Source organism: Centruroides vittatus, unplaced genomic scaffold, assembly GCF_030686945.1.
Source record: "Centruroides vittatus isolate TY-2023 unplaced genomic scaffold, ASM3068694v2 contig_1176, whole genome shotgun sequence".
Taxonomy (NCBI): Eukaryota; Metazoa; Arthropoda; class Arachnida; order Scorpiones; family Buthidae; genus Centruroides; species Centruroides vittatus.
The window spans coordinates 217,039-236,873 of NW_027120754.1; the positions used below are offsets into that span (position 1 = coordinate 217,039).

The 19,835-nt window shown below is 31.7% G+C and overlaps 1 protein-coding gene across 1 annotated transcript in view; it reads left to right on the forward strand.

Moving 5' to 3' along the window:
• The window catches only part of LOC136982974 (patched domain-containing protein 3-like), a 67,387-nt gene extending 48,063 nt beyond the window's left edge, over positions 1-19,324 (forward strand). Inside the window, exon 4 of the mRNA XM_067279557.1 lies at positions 18,435-19,324. Coding sequence (XP_067135658.1) covers positions 18,435-19,324 — 890 coding nt within the window. The remainder of the gene's footprint in view (positions 1-18,434) is intronic.
• The last annotated feature ends 511 nt before the right edge of the window (positions 19,325-19,835 follow it).

Here is a 19,835-nt window from a genome sequence, read left to right on the forward strand (position 1 = left end):
GTATAACATTACAAAAGAACTTTTGTGTAATGTTATACATAATTCGTTGTATACATAATAATGTTGTACGTAATAAAACATTCTAGTATTTAAAAATTATTTTATTTCTGATTTTTACATTTTATTATACATTTGTTATTCAATACGATTTATGTAATTTAACTGTCATGGTAAAATATTTTCTTGAAAATAAGTAGCAAATTGCTCTCTAATGTCTCTTGTACATTGTGAATAATTATGCTGTTGACATGGTCTTTGAGGAAGAGATGATGATCCACTTCCTATCTCCTTTTTCCACTGTCCTTCTTTAATAGTTCCAAGAGCAACCTCTTTATCAGTAAAATGGGGAGACAATAATATTTCATGTCTCAATTAACTTTGCTTTCTTTTGTCATCACAAAATTATGCAGACACACACAAGATTTTATGATACTATCAACAGTTTCTGGAGAAGCTTGAATGCAATCTGCATAGAATTCTCCAACGTGCAGAAAGAATGCCAAATGTATTTTCTATAACACGTCTTGCTCGGCTAAGTCTGTAGTTAAATATTTCTTCTTTTCGTTGTTAACTGTCTGCCAGGGTACGGTCGAAGTAAATAAGTTTTTAATGGAAATACCTCGCCACCAACCATAAAATATGGTAGGTTACTAGGCATTCCACTCATTGGTGATGATTGTGGCCAATCCAATTTTCCTGTTTCTAGTGATCTGCCAAGACTCGAATGGGAAAATATACTTCCATCACTTCTTCCACCAAATCCTCCTATATCAACATATATAAATCTATATTTGGCATCGCTTACAGCTAGAAGAACTTTACCTTTATAATTATAAAAAGCCTGTATTTGGAGGGCAAACCATTTGTTTATGTTTCCCATCTATAGCACCAACACAATGAGGAAAATTCCATCTTTCTTCAAATTCCATAGCAAGATTAGCAAGTTCATCTCTTCTTGGAAACTTCACATATTATTTTGCCAACACATGCCAAATAGCTTCACAAGTTTCTTTAATGATAGTGCAAACAGTTGATCTACCCATTCGAAATGCAAAAGCTTGGGAAATTTGATAATCTCCACTATCTAAATACCTAAAATTACCAAACAAATCATATCACTTGTATTTATAATCTATTATTATATTTCCTTATTTAAAAAAATATATATTTTTTATATAAATTTTCAATGTGGATATAAAACGAGATCTCGAAATCAAAAGTCTTATTTAATTTAAAATATAACTATAAACATATAAGTTTTAAATATCAATTTTATATTTAAATCCATTTTTGAACGATTTTTTTAACGGCAAAAAATAAATTTTAAACAAACTAGAACTATATCAGACACAAGTATGCTTGCTTGCTTATCGATATAAAATCACAAATTTGTTTCATTTCAATCGCTTAATAGTGAAGATACTTAATAAACTCAAAATTCCTTACCTTAATGTGACTTATAAACGTTTTCACGGAAATATGGCCTTACGAAAATTCGTGTCCTTTTTGCGTATCCATGGCCCTACTCTACAGAGCAATTCATCGAATAATTCTTTCGTCATTCTAAAAAACCTAAAAAGTGTTATAACAAAGTTTTTGTTATTCATATATTTTCTTACTAAAGAGAATAAAAATTAGTATAAATAGTCCTACCTAAAAAAATTCTCTCTGTCATTCAGTCTCATTTCCCGCACCAAATTAGCATGGTAACCATGTAATTCGCGGTTTTTTAATATACTTCTCACCCAGCATCGTTCACTCAGTGTGAACTAAGCTTAAGCCTTAATCCTCTCCCTCTCCCCCGCGAAGGGGGGAATTTCGAAAAATCTCTTCATAGTGTACATTTTCATGACGTACCCCAACTGTGTACCTAATTTCAAACTCCTAACCGTTTGCGCTCTGCGATTCTTATTATTATGTTCGGTTTTGTGAGTTATACTCGGGTGACACCGGTGGCTGTGTAATATACCGGACCAGAGTCAGTGAATAGCAACCAAACCAATACAAATATTAAATAAGTGTGTCAGCGTGTGTGACTGTATTCAGGAATTTCCTAACAATATGACATGTATTCAATATAATGGCCTTCTGTAGTGAAATGTATGTTTTTCTATTTAATTGTAATATTTCCAGCCTTTTGTGTAGTGTGTGTGGTATGACACCTGTACAGGAAAGAACGACAGGTACAATAAGCACCTTATCCATTCTCCACAGATGTTTTATTTCCTGGGCGAGTTCCGTGACCGTGTACTTGCTGATTTTTTCAGTGCATGCGTTTTGTATATTGTGAGTGTTTGGAATGGATATGTCTATAATGTATGTGATTTTATTGTGTTTGTCAATGAGTGTGGTGTCTGGTCTGTTGTGGTAAATTGTTTTATCTGTGATTATGGCTCTGTCGTAGTACATTTTGTGCGTGTTGTTTTCCAATATTGTCTGTGGAATGTATTTGTAGTATGGTTCGTGGATGTCTACTAATTTGTGTTTCTTTGCAAGCTCTTGTTGTATTATATTTGCTACTTGATTTTGTCTACGTAAATAATCTTTCTGCGCCAAGACCTTGCAACCAAAAGTGATGTGTTATACAGTTTCTGGCATGATGTGACATTTTCTGCACCTGTCATTCGTGAGTGTTGTATCTTTGAGTATGTGTTTTCTGTAGCTTTTAGTATTTATCACCTGATCCTGTATGGCGATCATAAATCCTTCCGTCTCCCCAAAGAGGTATTTCCGAGCTAACCAGCTGTTTGACGCAGTTTTGTCAACAAAATCCTGGGCCAGATCGTAGGGATGCTTGCCATGGAGTGTTTTTCGAGCTCACGCTTGCTTAATGGTGTATATGCTTTTTATATGTTGTGTCGTGTCCAGATGAGTAAAAATTTAATGGTGTGTTATTTGAGTCTGCTAGAGTTACTGCTTTATGTAACTGTGATGTTTCTTGTTTATTATTTTTTTTCTGTAGAAAAATTCTCGCAGTGTCTATATTTGTTTGTAATGAAAATATACTATGTCAATCAGGCCACGTGCACCATCTTTACGTGATAGGGTTAATCTTTATATGGTGGATTTAGTATAATGTTGTTTATGCTTCGTAAGTGTTGTTCTTGTTTTCCTTTGGAATTGCTCGACATCTGTGTGGTCCAATGTATAACTCCAAAAGAACAAGTGAGTACTGGGACGACATATGTGTTTATTGCTTTAACTGTGTGTTTTGCATTTAACTGTGTTCTGAGAGTAACATTTAACCTACTTTGGCATTCTCTAATTAATCTTTGCTTTATTTGTGTATGTTCTGTTAGTTTTATCTGCTGGAATCCTAAATACTTGTAGAACGCCATCTTCCATGGATTCAACAACGTCTCCATTTCCAACTGCAAAATCTTCTTTCTTCAGGACTCCTTTTTCTATGTTAAGTGTTTTGCATTTTTCTAGGCCAAACTCCATTTATAAGTCCTTGATGTAGGAATTTGTGATTTGTAAGAGTTGATGAAGTTGGTTTTGTGTGGATGCATAAAGTTTTATGTCGTCCATGTACTGTACATGAGATGTGACAGTGTAAATTGTGTTGTTTTTTAATGTCTGATATTGCTTGTTGCTTAACATGTGAGACAATGGGTTCAGGGCAGAGAGAATTCTAGGAATCTCCTTCAAAAATTCCTTGTTTAATGGATATTTCGTTTGTTTGTATGGAAGTGTTATGAATACTGAGATGTAGTGTCGTTCTCCAGTGTTATTATTATTATTATTATGAATCCATCTTGATTATAGGCCTATATATAGATTCAATTTCTAAATTAATGCATTCATTCTTTTTCAATCAGTCATTACCATCTCCCGAAGAATTTGGAGATTTTACTGTATAAACAAGTTTTATATTGTCATGCTGCGGAAATCACACAAAACTGAACTTTTCTAACAATTACTTTTCCTTCAATTAAATGTCTGATTTTTTCACAATAAAACAATTTATTTGTTAAATTTAACTAATAAATAATAATTTAACTAACAGGTAATCATTATTTCACAAACTATATACGCGCCATCAACGAGCTAGGACATACTACATAAAGTAGCTGAATCGACGTCATGGTGTCCACCATTTTCCTTTTAGTTAGGGGGGCATGGCATTTGTGTTCTGTAAAGGCAACGAGCTGAAATATTCCAACTCGTCGATACCACTTGTCGTTGCCACCAAGAGCGCTGTCATCATGGTCACAGTCACTCTATATATAATATATTCTAGCTCGTTGCATGCCATATAAACTATGTACTAATACTGTTTTTACCCCATAGGTGGCGCTTCCCATTAACAAAGCCCATTGCGATGAGACATGTTTCTCTTTTTGGCGTAATTTTATTTTACAAAGGTTAGCGCCATTTACAGCCAATCAGAGAAAAAATGTAGCAAAATAAACGTACGTGCTGACTAAAATGTATGTAACACGTAAAACTGCATGCATTGTAATCCTTAAAAACTATAAAGTCATGCTATTATGCTTGATAAGAACTTGCGTAAATTCAACGTAAGTATATTTATTTACAAAGTTGTAAAGGAATTTTGATTAGATTACATAAATTAATGATGTAGTTAAAGTTATTCTTGTTTTTATTAATAAGTTTACACAGTAAATAAAGTAACCAGTTACCATGAACTGCATGACATCTCTTTTCATCTTCTGTCCGAAAGTAATTAACAACCAAAAATGCAGAAAATATATACGATAATTAATTTCATAAATGAAATAAAATAACCAAATATTTTTAATATAAACTTTAAAGAGAGTTCGTAGAGATGTACATTGAATTTTTGATCAACAGCAATGGTTAGATACGAAAAAATTAATTATTAAATCAAGATAATATCTGTGAAATTAAATTTGGTGCTTTAGTATGCTTTCAATATTAATATATTATTATTTCGGAAACTTCGTAGTAGGAACGTGGTGTATTCTCCTAGACTTAGAAATAAGAAGATTTTAAATAATCGATTCACACAATAGATGGAATTTTACAATAGTTGACTATACAACAACACTACAAATCAAAAAGGAAAAGCCACATTTACAGGCGTTCTTTTTAAGAAGCTTAATGGGAATTTTTCTCCATTAGACAAGTTAAGAAATGTTTAGTGTCAGGATGTGTCTTACTTAATAGTGATTAAAGAGGTTTAGGGAGAGTAAAAACAACATCCAGTTTAACAAACGAATCACGAACACAATACGTAACAGTTCGAAAAACCCGCTATATGTCAAGGTCTGTATAAGACCTTGCTATATGTACTGTACACGTACTGCCATCTAGCATGATGACGTCACTTTTTTAATGCCTCGAAAATTTTGCTTATTGAAAAATTATTTTTTAATGCCAGTTCTTGAAATATAATAGTAAACTTGAATAATACACCTTTCTTATAGATAATCCCTTGACAGGAAGTACTAATTCATTTGTCGCCATCTAGTGAAGAGGGAGACAAACAGCCAGACAGAAATCCGTTACAGTTTAATTTAATTTAATTACTCGTACTTATAAAATTTGTTTATAACAAATACATTTTTCTTTTTTTTTCTTGATTGTAATTTTTCTATTTGTTGATAAACTACACCAAGAGTGAATGCTTTACTTTATTAAATCAATCTTACAATCAAGTTTATTACTTCCATAATTATAATTATCAATAGTAATGTTACATATTCAAAATGTTTTCCATTTGAAATCTTATTCTTGCATTTGTATTTGTGAGGGTTGTAAAAACCCATCGAAATTACAAACAATTAGGAAGTTCCGAAGTCGAGAAATCACGAAGGTTAAACCGGAACAAGAAATTATACCGGAGATACCAGACACAAAAGAAACTTTCTTAAAACTTATCTTAAAACAAACGCAACTCGATGACGAACGACCGAGGGGGATGTCGACCGAGAGAGAAGCAGGTGCAGGTGCTCGCATACGAGAGTCGGAATCGGGAAACAAAGGGGAGTAAATAGCCGCAGAGACATCTGACAGACCGCTTGGGGACAAAACGTCAGAGGGAGGGCCATAATGGCGTAAAATACGAGCGCGGACTTCAAAGGCTCCGTCAACCCCTCTCGACCCGGATCGGTCTCGGGTTTCGGGAAAATCTTATAAAACCCCGGATGTCGAGGTCGAAGCGCGGTTCTCTTCCAGACAGGCGGTTCCTCTCCAGTCGAGTCTGCTCCAGTCAAGACTGTCCGAAGATCCCGTGAAACAAAGTCTTCCTTCTACTGAGGCCGACAGAACTCATCCTCCTCTGCAACGGGACCCTATTCATCCATACACCGGTGCCACAAGAAAAGTGTCTCTCCGAAATCGACCTAAGAAGCCCGGAACGTTCCCAATGTTACCATACCAACATTACCATAACGATCTAGATCGTGTTGTTCCTCAATAATATGTAAGTTAACTTAGTTGTTAGAATAAACAGTTTTGTGTAAGACGCTTGTCATCTTTGTCTCCTACCGCCACCACCCACATACGATGTCGACCCTAGGCCATTTGCCATAACAAAGAAGCTTCAAAGTGGATGAAAAAACTCGTATCACAAACACTAACATCCATATGTACTGTACAGATAAACCTCTCGAACTGTTTCATTTCTCGACGTTCAAAGTTTCCCGGAGTCGAACAATGTAAAAATCTTCGACCGATTCCATACTTTCTCTCTGTTATATATAATATAACAGCCGGAATAGTAAAAATAAAAAAATACATTATTTACTTGAATTGTATTAACTTACGGAAGAAACTCTCATGGGTCGTCATTAAACAGCAAACTTAGTAAATCGAGTAGAAGTGACTTCAAAGAAAGGAACGATAAATAAATTTTTTATTACTTTAACAATACATTTCATACATGTGAATAGAATTTCAAGTTGCTGACGACTTACGACGAAGTAGTCAAACAACTCAGTAATTATTTTTGTTCCATTCGAAAAATATCTAATCGAAATCTTGAACACGAATAAAATTTAGAAAAGGGTTAAGCAAGATGCTAGTTATAAAGAAATTTATAAATAAATTATATTTAAAAAAAATTGTATTAACCTCCTATGTAATTCGAATGAGTAGGTGTGCGTATACGTATTGCCACGAGGAAGATACAGAAAATTTTATTTATATTTTTGTTGTTAATGAAACACCGCAATGAGGGTACTTGAAATTCTTATGACTAGCATCAAAGAATATTGAATAACAAAGACGGCGAGAGCTTTTCGGTACGATCATTTTTATATATAAGACATTACTGTATAAAGAATAATTTTAAGGAAATTAAGAAAATCAATGTTTCATTGAATGCATACTGATGAAAAAAAATGATTAATGAGACAATTGTCTGAATGGCTTCGCAATTTAAAGAATATGCATTTTCGCAAGACGCAGTACCTTGCCATACTATAAAATTGACTAAAAATATTAACAGAAGCAAAATACTACTGCGTTGATTAACTAGGTTATGAAACTTTCTAAACCAAAATGCAATTGAAAATGTTTAGGAGCTGCGAGACAGAGAATTTTCAAAGGAAAATTTGTTGCATAAAAATAATTTGTCATTTCAGTCATTATGAAATCAGAAATTTTTTTTTATTTCTCACTGAACAGAAGAACTAGTGCATAATTTCTATAAAAGTACTGTATATAGAAAACATGTGTGTTCCACTGCGTTGAAAGTATACCTGATGGTGTAAAATCTGTAATCGATGCAAAGGTGTAGGCAGAACAATTTTCTAATTTTTAAATATTTCCTTTAAAATTTTAATATCTTATATATATTTTTTTCTTACTAAAATGTATATGTACACTTTTACAGTTTAGAATTATAAGATTTAAATTCAAAAACAAATTTAAAGTTTAATTGGGCTGCAATTTGAAAAAAATTGTAGACCTATAAATTAACATTGTCTTTCGTCTGTCCGCCTGCCTTTCCTTAATCTAGAGAAGAAAGTTAGAAAGATGGAAGCCGAGATTAGATATGCAAATAATAAAAGATGCAGGCCACGAATAACTGTACAGGAACTTTTGATGCCAATTGGAAAACACGTTATTTCGATTCAAACTTTTTTCCCTGAAAGAAGTTAATGGATGACCGGCACGACTCCATTGCTAACGGTAAAATACGATTTACGGTACACGGGTAAGACACTACTAATTTGAGGTGGAGCGCGTATATTTTAAACGAAATAAATTAAAAATATTATTAAAAATTGCAGCCTGGCATTGTGACGATGTCACAATAAATAATTGCTCATTATATTTCAGGTCATAATATTGCCAGTGAAATAAAATATAAATGAGGAAAAAAGAGTCATTTTATTAAAAAAGATTGGCAACATAACGAGACGAGAAATTCAAAAGAATAAAACATATATGACCAGGATTATACTCAATATCAAATTGGTGTGATCGACATGTCCAGTTTCTCGAACTATACCGATAAATTCCTATTAACTTGTGTTATCGTTTCCTGGAGCTAGCTAGAGCAGTGCTTATTTTAAATAAAATCAGACTCTAGGTCACGGAGGGCTTGAGAAAATATTGAAGAGACGGAGTGGTAATGTAGATAATGTATTTACGTTTATTTATTATAGTGGGAAATTCTGCATATCTTTTTATTATTGAAATTTCATCGACAAATTCTTATTTTATCGAAAATAAGCTGACTTTTAATGTGCTTACAGCAGGAAAAATTTCTTTCCGGGGAACAAAAATATTCCGAGAATTTCCTTACTAACAAAAATTTCAAACATATTCTAATAAATACACTAAAGAGAAATTCTTCATTAAATTTTAAAATTTAATTTCTATGCTTTTAATTCTTTCTTAATTTATAGCGTATAGAATATTATGAATTTCCGATATGTTTACTTACAAACAGGTTTGACTTCCGAGTAATATTTTGATCAACACCAAATATTTTTTAATGTAAGCAGAAATGAAAACATTCAATAATTTATTCCTATTTTTTTCAAAATTTGATAAACTCGAGAAAATTCTTACATTAAAATTCTCTAAATTTGTTCATAAAAGTGTTCCAAAATATCCGAAATCAAATTTTTATTTATTCAGAAAATTGAAGGACGACATGAATACAATCTCGTTGCAATCTTATCAATGATCAGAATTAATGAGAGAAGTTTCATTAGGTTTTAAAAAAAGGAGGAAAAACACATGTTTAAACAACCACTTTTTCTATAAAGCAAAATAAAATTATTACTGAGTTGTTTGACTACTTTAATAAGATGTAAACGAGTTGAATTTCTGTTTATATGTACAGAGGCACAACGTTAAATAAAGACGAAATTTATTTAACCATTCATACTTTAAAGGTACGATTTCAGCTGGTTAAAAAAATTATTTTTGTATATTTTATTAGAAATTATTTTTGTATATTTTATTAGGAAGTTCTATTCTATAGATTGTAAGGAGACTTTGTAGAACAACGTTTCCATTCTATAGTGTCTACTACTTACAAAACTTGCTGCTTAACGAAGACACGTAGTTTCCAGCGTAAGTAAATATAAGGTAAGTATTTAATATTTTTTCGTATTTTTCTAAGACTTACTCTTTGAGGGATGCTTACGAGTGGTCGAGTGAATAAATCATTGATTATTGATAGCTGGTCGCGGGTTTGCGCTTCAAAATCGACTTTCTTTCGTGTGTTTAACACCCAAATAAAGAGTACATTTTGCAAACGTCCTGTCGGAAGGCATCCCACTTGGCACATCAACGTTCTGTCTATGAGGATACAAACAGAAAACAAAGGAACGTTTTAAAATATATTTTGTAAGTAAAAATTGCAGAATTTAATTACCTAAAAAATTAGTTTTTTTGTGGATAATTCTAAAATTAGATATTTTTTCCACAATATTTTAATATCGTTATTTAATAAAAATTTTTGATTTTATATAAATATCAATAAAAATCTCATTTCCAAAATATCTTTTTAAATTATTAATACTTTTAGAAAAAGTAATTTAAAAGAATAGGATTGAAAATATAACGTATTGCTATTGCGTGCAGAAAAAATTTTTCATTGAAAAATTCAAGGTGAAATCTGAGTTGTACGAATACAATTATATAAATGTTGAATACGCATAAAAAATGTTTTCAGTGTAATAAATTTAACTAAACCTATTTAATTGTATAAAAAGTAATTTAATATTTTGCTGTGAATTTGTAACAGTTTGCAAGGCTCCGAATTGTGAAAAATGTGCAGTTTTTCTTTTTTTACTAGATGGTTTTATATATGTAGATGCGATTTTGTAATACGACATTTAAAATATACAGTACATTAATACTTCAACAAGCGACTTAAAAAGCCGTATTTCTTTCCATAGATTTAAAAGTCTATATAATTTTCAAAGTGCGCAAAATGTTATTTAATTAATAATAATAAATACCGATAAATATTGGCAACAATACAATATACATTAGCTTTTTTTTGTTATCTTTAAGTATCAATGTTTTTTATCGAGAGAACATTTGCATAAATTTGTTGGTGTGACCTTAATATAAATTATCATTAATTTCTTCAGAAATTACTGAAAAAACTACTAGAAAGCTGATCGAATAAATTTTATTATCGAAAGACTTCAACTAAACACAAGCAAATTTTTAATTATTGCAATGTCTTTCAAAATACAATGCATTATTTAGGTAAAATGTACAGGTCTATATCATTAGCAATTAGTATTTGTAGTATAACTTAGGTAATATTATCGTGTAAACGTAAAACATAGACACATAATTTGCAATACAACTGTACATTAATGACGTTAATGTCACGGAATTTGTAAATGTGCTTGCGTGTGGACAAACACTAATGTCAATATTCAAGTTTTAAATACAAGACAAACTAGACTTGTCAAAATAAATCAACTTTCAAAGCCATGCTGCCAATTACATTCCAATAGCAGTCAAAACAGAATTGAGAAAAGTTGTAAATTATAAATTTAACAAGTTTAAAGTACAGTAGATTATTTTAATTACTTCATCGATAAAAATATAAAGAGATAAAGTGTCTGACTTACTAACACGTTTGATAGCATTTGATTATAAAATATATTTTGGATTATTCATTTTAAATCTTACGTATTGCGCAAGAGGATGATGTGATGTAAGAACGGATAATATTTAGTCTAATTCTTTCAGGAAAAACGGCTTTGTTGTACTTTTTAATCTGTAGTTATAATGTAGTTACTAGTTCATAGGAAAATATTTTACAAAAAATACGCATATCTCCTTTAAATGCAGTAGGCATTCGACCCAAAGTATGCAGGAGAGATTCCTATTTCTAAATTTTATATTAAAATTATTAGGTTGCCCTCTGGCTTCGACTAAAACACAACCAACTAATCCCATTTTCACTCGAAACGGAAACATCACATAAACACATTCGGATTTCGGAGCCTTTCGTATAAAAGTGAATGTTGCAAAAAAAGCGTTTATAGTGCGATAGTAAACGAAACTTATTTTTAACGAGAAAAGCCGAAAAATAGCCATTCGAAAATTAATGAAACACAAAATGTTAAGCACGGGCACCATTAAAGTGATCGATGACGTGTTTTATAGAATAATATTTGAATAAACAACCTGTAAGCATCTCACCCGACTCGGCATCTCATCTTTTACCTTACTTAAAAAAGAAAAATTTCTGTGCTAGTCACTTTCGCGAATGTCTGCAGTTTCGTTTTTGGTTTCTAAAAGTTTGCAACTGTCGTAGTCTTTCGATTTATAGATTCTAATGACCATAGTGATGTTGACTGTAGGGCTGTATTAATAGCTGACGTTTAATTCTACGGATTTCTTTCTAACGCCAAAAACCTGGTTCAATTACAGCTCTGATTGATACAGTTGGAACCTTGTCAGAGCTGTATAACATACACATAGGAGTAAAAAAGTCAAAGGAACTATACCTCTACATGTGACCCTTCGCGAGATACAGATCCCGAAATGAGGTGGCGCTCGATCACGAGTCGCGTCTTGATTTCGTGAGCTCTGCTAAGACTATAAAACTGGTTATGTGGTATTCGGCGAACTGTTTTGGTATTCGGGTATGTTTTGCTCGAATTTGGGTTTTGAGTGTATTTTCATAAACTCTCCGGAATTTTAATTTAGATAAAATAATTAACGTTTACCTGTCGAATAAACTAATGAGCTATATACTTAAACATTACATACTTTACTTTTAATCTATAATAAACATTTTAACCTAAATACTTTATTTTGATTTAGTTGTCTTCATTTTTAAATCAGTGATATCAATACATCGATAAGTTTATTTTAATTCGGCACAAAATTAATAATAATTTTTGTATATATAAATGTTAATTGTAGTCAATTTGTTTTTTCTAATCGTTTTTGAATGTTTCAGGGTCCCTGTCGAATGTGAAGTCTTGAAATAAATAATCTGTCAAATTTAGCCTTGAATATATTTCGACTGAAGTACTATTAATGCATATCTGATTACAGATAAGGAATAAAAATCGACAGTGGCTTTTCCAACTAACACCATTAAACATGCAGTGTGACAAAGAGAAATTTTACGCAGTTAATCGACATTTATCTTCAAGTTTTCGTCACCTTGGACGGCTGATTGGACGTCATCCATTGTATTTTGTAATAATTCCGTTTTTATTCACTGCTCTCGTAGCTTTCGGTTTACTTAGGCTACAAGTCATTAAAGATATGGAATATTTATTTGTTCCTTCATACGGAAGAACTTTCAAAGCTAGAACAGAAATAGAGAAGTTATTTCCGGAAAATGCTACAGACTTTGATTTTACACGAACGACAAGACTTGAAGGAATGAATTTTATTATAGCGACACGTAAAGATGGAGGAACAATGATGCGTGAATACGTATTTGATGAACTGCAAATGCTAAACGAGAAGATTCTTAATGTAAAAATAAAATGGAAAGGACAAAATATAACGTATTCCGATATTTGTATGAGATCGAATGGAGAGTGTTATCAAAATAATATATTGTCTTTAAAAACGAAATTTGAAGATATCAGAAGAAAAAGGATGAAAATTAAGTAAGTATTATTATTTTTTATATTTTGTTATATTATTATTTTAACAGTTCAGTTTTATTAGGCCTATATATTTATGCAACACCATCTGAATAGTAGACGACTACCCCTGATTGCAATCGACATTTGAGCCGTTGTTTCGAAAGTTATTGCTGATTCTTATTACAAATTAACATAAAATTTTCACAATATATATCTTTTAATATCAGTAAAAATTTTTTACTAGTAATTTATGTCGTCAACGATATTTATTGAGTTATTTTTGGAAGTGGGGCAAGACCACTGTAAATAATAGGGTTTCTCAAACCCCAATGTTTTGCTTGTTCCGATATTCCGGAAAATTCTACAGATTGTGTAATCTGTACAATCTGTACAAGCCATAATAAGCAAAAATTTAAAAAATTTAACTGTTTTCTAAAATCTAGAAAACTCTTAAAAAACTGTTTTATAAAAAGAATAAATTCTTTTTATAAAACATCGATGGGAAAAAATTCGCAATTTAAAATTCTTGATTTATCATTAAAACAAGGAAGGCGCATTTAAAGACAATACTATTTTCCGAAACTACTTGCAAACCATTAAATATCTAGCAATAACATAAATTGTTCACTTTCAAACTCAACGGCTCTTTTAATAAATATTTTACTTTAGTGTGAAGCGCCCAGAAATTGAGTTTTAATTGCAACATTCCCACTTTGCAGATTCTTGTGATTAGCTGTGGTCTGTCAGGATGGATATCAAGCAGATGCTAACTGACACAATTTAAGTTTTCGATGATGAATTTGTGTTTAGTAATGGTGAGATGAAAAATCCGATGAATTTTCTGCTTGTTGTATAGTTGTAAAGTTTATAGAATATTTCTGTCACCTCTCAGCTGTCCAATTTGTAAACGTGAAAATGTTTCACAGCCAAAATTTATAAACAGATTTATGAATGTTTATGGAGTGCTCAATCAATGGGGTAAAGTTTTAGAGGGAAACGGAGAAAATATGCCTGTAAAAGAAATCGCTAGTGAACGAAGACATTCGATGAAACAGAAAATTCTTCGTATTAGAATTGCGTGCAGAATTTTTGCAAATACAGTCGACTCCGCATAAGGGAAAGTGGAAATGTGTCGAGTTATCCGATGTGACGACTAAAGCGAAAGTTGGAAAAAAACCACAAAACTACAATTAATAAAATACAGAAGTGCATTATACAGTAGTATAGGCTTACAATACATTGTGTCCTCCATTTACAATTACTCTGTAGATGAAAAACTGAAAAATTCGTTTAGTGTTAGTTGTTTTGAGCACTTAACTGTCTCGACTTTCTTTTTCAACCATCACGAACGTCTTGAAAACATCATATTCGCAATTGACCAATGGTTGGCGAGTAACGTCTAAGGATTTTTAATGCCTCTGGCGTGAGAAAATGCAAAATTGGATTCTGGTGTGACGTTGATGTAGATTGTATATTTTCTTTTTGTTTACCTGTTATTATTTTATACATAAAAATACATAAAATGTTAAGGCATTTTTATTAATATGTATATATATATATATTAATATTAATATATTATTATATATTAAATATATATTAATAAATAAATAGACTCCCCCTCCTGAAAAAAATAAGTTCGCACCACATGTGCGGAGTGAATTCATTTTTTTAGGAGGGGTGACGACTTATCGGAGTGTGGGACAGCAAAACTATGCCTACTTATCCAGTGGTGACGAGTTAAACGATGTCGAGTAAACCGGAGTTTTTTTAACATTAATGCCTATGTAAGTCGGCCGGGACCACAGAAAACTGACTACTTAACCAGCGGTTCCCAACCTTTTTTTGACCAGGGACCACTTTGATTTCATTGTTGTTAGCAGGGACTACAAGATTTAAGAAAAATAAACTGTGTCAATCTAAAAATAAACTTTAATCAAAACTTTTAACATAAGTAATCGTTAAACTCAAGAGTAACATGCTTTAACAGTACTATTATAATAGAAAACATAACATTTTTAGTAAAAATTAAATTCAGTTTGTATCAATGTGGGAATAATAATTTAAAATGAATAAAAGTTTTAAATCTTTCGCGGACCATATTTTAGCTCTTGCGGACCACTGGTTGGGAACCGCTGACTTAACTGATGGTGTCGAGTTATCCGGGTGTCGACTTATGCGGACTCGACTGTATTTCGTTTATGCCTACTTGTGGGTCGGCAAAATCTCAATTTGTTCAAAGTGAGTGCCTAAATATCTCATAGTTGAACACGAGAAACATCGGTTCGCTCGCTGACGATCTACAGAAATAAGCATAAATTGAAAGATATTTCGGTTGTGTTTTACCTAACTGGAACTTAATTTCTGAACGCGTAGTATAACTTGTTTAAATTATAACGTTTATTATAATTTGTAAGATTTCTGTAACAGTATTGCTGTTGTAGCTATGAATTTAACACTAAAACACCATACTATACAATACAACAAACGTTTTGTTTCACAAATGAAAAATGTATATAATTACTAAATTCAATTTAGTCAAAAGAATAAGTTAAGGACATATTTTTCAACAGGATACAACTACTTTAACAGATTCTAATTATCCTACTTCTTTTTAACAGGTATCCGCTGGAGATGAATTCATCGCATATTAACATGGATGCTATTGATTTAGGAGGGGTCTCGACTGACGAAAACAGTTTTATAACAGATTTTCAAGCAGTTCGTTTATTCTATTTCGTTGATTATCATAATTCCAGCAAATGGGAAATTGTACGTAAACTGCAAGAAGAAATTTTTAAAATAGTTTCTCAAAATTCCTTTGTTCATATCCGCGTATCAATACTGAGTAGTGTTGGTATCGACAATGAAATTAATAATATATTTGGAAATATTGTATGGCATATTATTGTAGGTGGAACGTGTATGATAACATTAATCAGTGTAACTTGTCTGACGAAGGACTGGGTGACAAGTAAACCACTGATTGGTGTTTCTGGATGTGTCTCATCTACGTTTGCTGTGGTAACTGCTTCTGGTCTGTTGCTCCTCTGCGGCATGAAATACACCGGAGGCAATACAGTTATTCCGTTTATAGTTGTAGGTTAGTATATATAAAACACTTTTTTAAATAAATATATTCAATATAAATTAAAACTCTCAATTGGTTGAATGTATTCTACAGGTATCGGCCTGGATGACTCATTTGTTCTGCTAGCTGCTTGGAGAAAAACCAATCCCAAAGATTCTGTTGAAAAGAGAATGAGTGAAACGTACTCCGAAGCTATCATATCGATTACTATAACATCTTTGACTAACGTTGCGTGTTCGTTAATTGCGTTAACTACCCCGTTCAGAATTCTGCATATAGTTGGAATTTACATGGCGTTAAGTATTTTCATAGATTACATCTATCAAGTTACATTCTTCGGCGGACTTCTTGCACTGGATGCTTATCGAGAAGTCAAGAACCGACATGCTATACTATTCGTTCCTGTTAAGTTGGATGAAAGACCATCAGGTAAGACAGTAAATCATCATTAAGTTAATCATTACATAATTACTTAACTTCCGTGTATAGAATGGCATCTTACATTTACGTTCACTGTTATAATTTTCTTTTACAATCCTAATTTTCTTGACTAGTTTATTCTAATGCGGATTAAATAGATGCTGGAACGTTACATAATTTTGTTCTCTTCTGTCAATGTTGGCGTTTTTGTTGTTGCATTATCTAGTAAAAATAAAGTTGTAAATATACTAAAGATTCTTTATTGTTGTGATACCCCCATCTTTAAAGTAATAGGCCTGTTTTAAAAAAATCAGTACGTTTATGATATTTAGGTCTAATAAATGCGTTTTGTGCAATCTAAAAAACAGATGTTATTTTATCTTTCTCTAAAATCTTGTGTTAATATCCTAATGAATACAGAAAAAAACTATATCACTATTTTAGTGATATCTTTTCATAATTTTTTTACACATTTTTTATTCTAATTTAATATAAATTATCCTATGTAGTGCCTTATAGCAAAAAGATATAGCTTTTTTCAACTTCTCGCATGTTTTGCTAATTTCTTAATAATTGCGTTTTACTTTCCCAGCTGTTATTAGTATGGCGGTATCAAAAGTATGGCGGTCGGTCAAAAAATGACTCTCAAATTTTTATATTTTTGGACTCAGGAGACCTTGAAACGTCGTGAAATGCAAAAAATTTGGGGTTTTTCTGTATGTATGGATGTTAGTGAGTGTGTGTGTGGGAGGACGATCTTGTTCACCCTGTTTGAAGCTTAATAATTCCTGTGCTTTTTGTTGAAAATTTCTGAAATTTTGCAGGAATGTTTTTTATTAGAGTGACTGATGCTATTAAATTTTGGCGGTTAAAGTTCGAGGGATCGAGGGGTGAAGAAATAATGGTGGTCGTATCATATCTCGAGTAAGGCCTGACTTAATGACGATTTTACTCGTTGTTAGCATATACAATGTTTTATAAAACCCATCTCTACCCTCAAAATTAAGCTTTCTGCCATTTTATAATAGTTAAAATTATAAAATTTTTAAAAATAAAATATCACAACAGATGACGCCACCAAATGTTACCGGGAAAGTTGAGCAACTCGTTGCTGGATCTTTTAATATTAGTTCTCCAAACATAAAACTATAATTCAATGGTACAACATTTTTTCTATAAATAGTCGCTTGACCGGCAACTGCTGATTGATATGGAATGGGTTTCCATTTAGCGAATAGAGAGACAAAGAGACAGACCGAACTTCGTTATATTTTAATTTATGTAATATTAGTTTTAACGTCATACGTATGTTTAAACCTTCTCCTAAATCGACAGATTCAATATATGTATGACGTTTAGTTCAAATATGTTCAGGCGTTTTTCCGTGATGTAGCTACAAACATCCAAACATGCAAACTAACAACAAACAGACTTATCGTTACTTTTGTTTATGTAGAAAAGCTTCGGAAAAATCTTTTGTTCATTACACAAATGACTCTAAAATTACTACGTCTTACTAAAGTGATAAAAAAAGATTTAGTTAATTTTTAAAAAGTACGTGTACTTCCAATCAATTCGCTTCATAACTTATATTTCATAAATTTCACAATTTCTTCATAAATTACAGCAGATCCACATACTATTTTAACGTAAGCAAGGAGTTTTGATTTTACAGAATCCTGTTACTTCAGCAGGTTCTCAGACTTCAATTTTTAATCTGAAATCAGAAAATGCTGTTTTTATATAATAGGATTGTAACTGTAAATTCCACTTTGTAATTTTTATAAACGTAATTCTTTACGAGTATTTAAGAACGGTGATATTAACTATACTTTCAAAGTCATTAAAAATATATAAAATATAATATAATTATTTATTTTTCTTTGTAATAGGTTTTCTGGGATTTATAAAGTACGGCTGTTATTCAAGTAAAGATAACGAAAACAACACAACAATGACTTGTTACAAAAGCTATTTAGGAAAGCTTTTAACGTTTCCAATTGTAAAAGCAGTTATTATTATTATTTTTTTCTTGTATCTGGCTGGAGGAATCTATTTTACGAAATATATACAGCCTTCTGCAGGTAACGATAGATCATTTAACGAAAATTCTAATATGGTAAACTTCATTCGTAATGAGAATACACTCCATTCGCAATATCGAGATAGAATCCAGATAATTGTTACCTCGTCATTGCATTACTCCAATCCAAACATCCAGAGTAATCTAGAGAAATTAACGACAGAACTGGAGAATTCTCCTCATATGGCCGGAAGTAATTTAACGGAATCGTGGCTGAGACTATATCTCAAATTCATTAAAAACCCACAGTTTTGGATATCTCTCAGAGAATACAATTTGAGTCGACCCGAAGACTTTATCGATGCTTTACGCGGAGTATTTCTGAAATTCAAATGGGCCAAACGCTTTAACAAGGACATTGTCTTCAGCGAAGATGGCACTAAAATATTAGCTTCCAGATTTTTTATTCAAACAAAACTAATTGATGATTCGCTGAAAACAAATGAAGTTTTTATTAACCTGTGGAATGTAATAGATAAATATAATCTTCCTGTACAATGTTACAATTATCGATATATTTTCTTTGATTCTATCCTGATGGTAATTCCCACAACAACTCAATCAATAGTGGTTAGTTCTTGCGTAGTAATTTTGATATTTATCATTTTGATACCAAATGTGTTTTGTGCATTTTGTATTGCGCTCACAATAGCTTCTATTGAAGTAATAACTAGGATATATGTCTATTTGGAAAGTTGAATTCAATGCAATTATAACAGTTTTTTTAATATTGATCACCGGATTTTGTACGGATTACGCAACTCATATATCGTATGCGTATGCAAAAAGTAAAGGAAAGAATCCGAATGAAAAACTGCGATATTGTTTGGATACTGCTGGTCACGCAATTGTGCAAGGTTGTCTTTCATCACTTTTGAGCGTTTCTATGTTAATATTTGCTCCGTATGGATTTTTGAAGGATATGTTTAAAGTATGTTTCATATTTCTTATTTCATCCATAATTCAAGGGTTATTTATTCTATCAGTTATGTTGTCATTATGGGATAGTTTACTGTTATTATTATGTAAAAGTGAGCAGAGTCAGCTTTCAGACGAAGAGTTTTCGGATCGTCCGGATACAAATGAAGAGTTGTTAAAATAAAAAGTAATTATTTAGTCGTACTTAAAGAAGTGCGAGAAGAATGAAATAATTTAGACATTTTCTTAATCAATTTTATATTATAAAGTTAGTATAGTCTTACTGTAATGG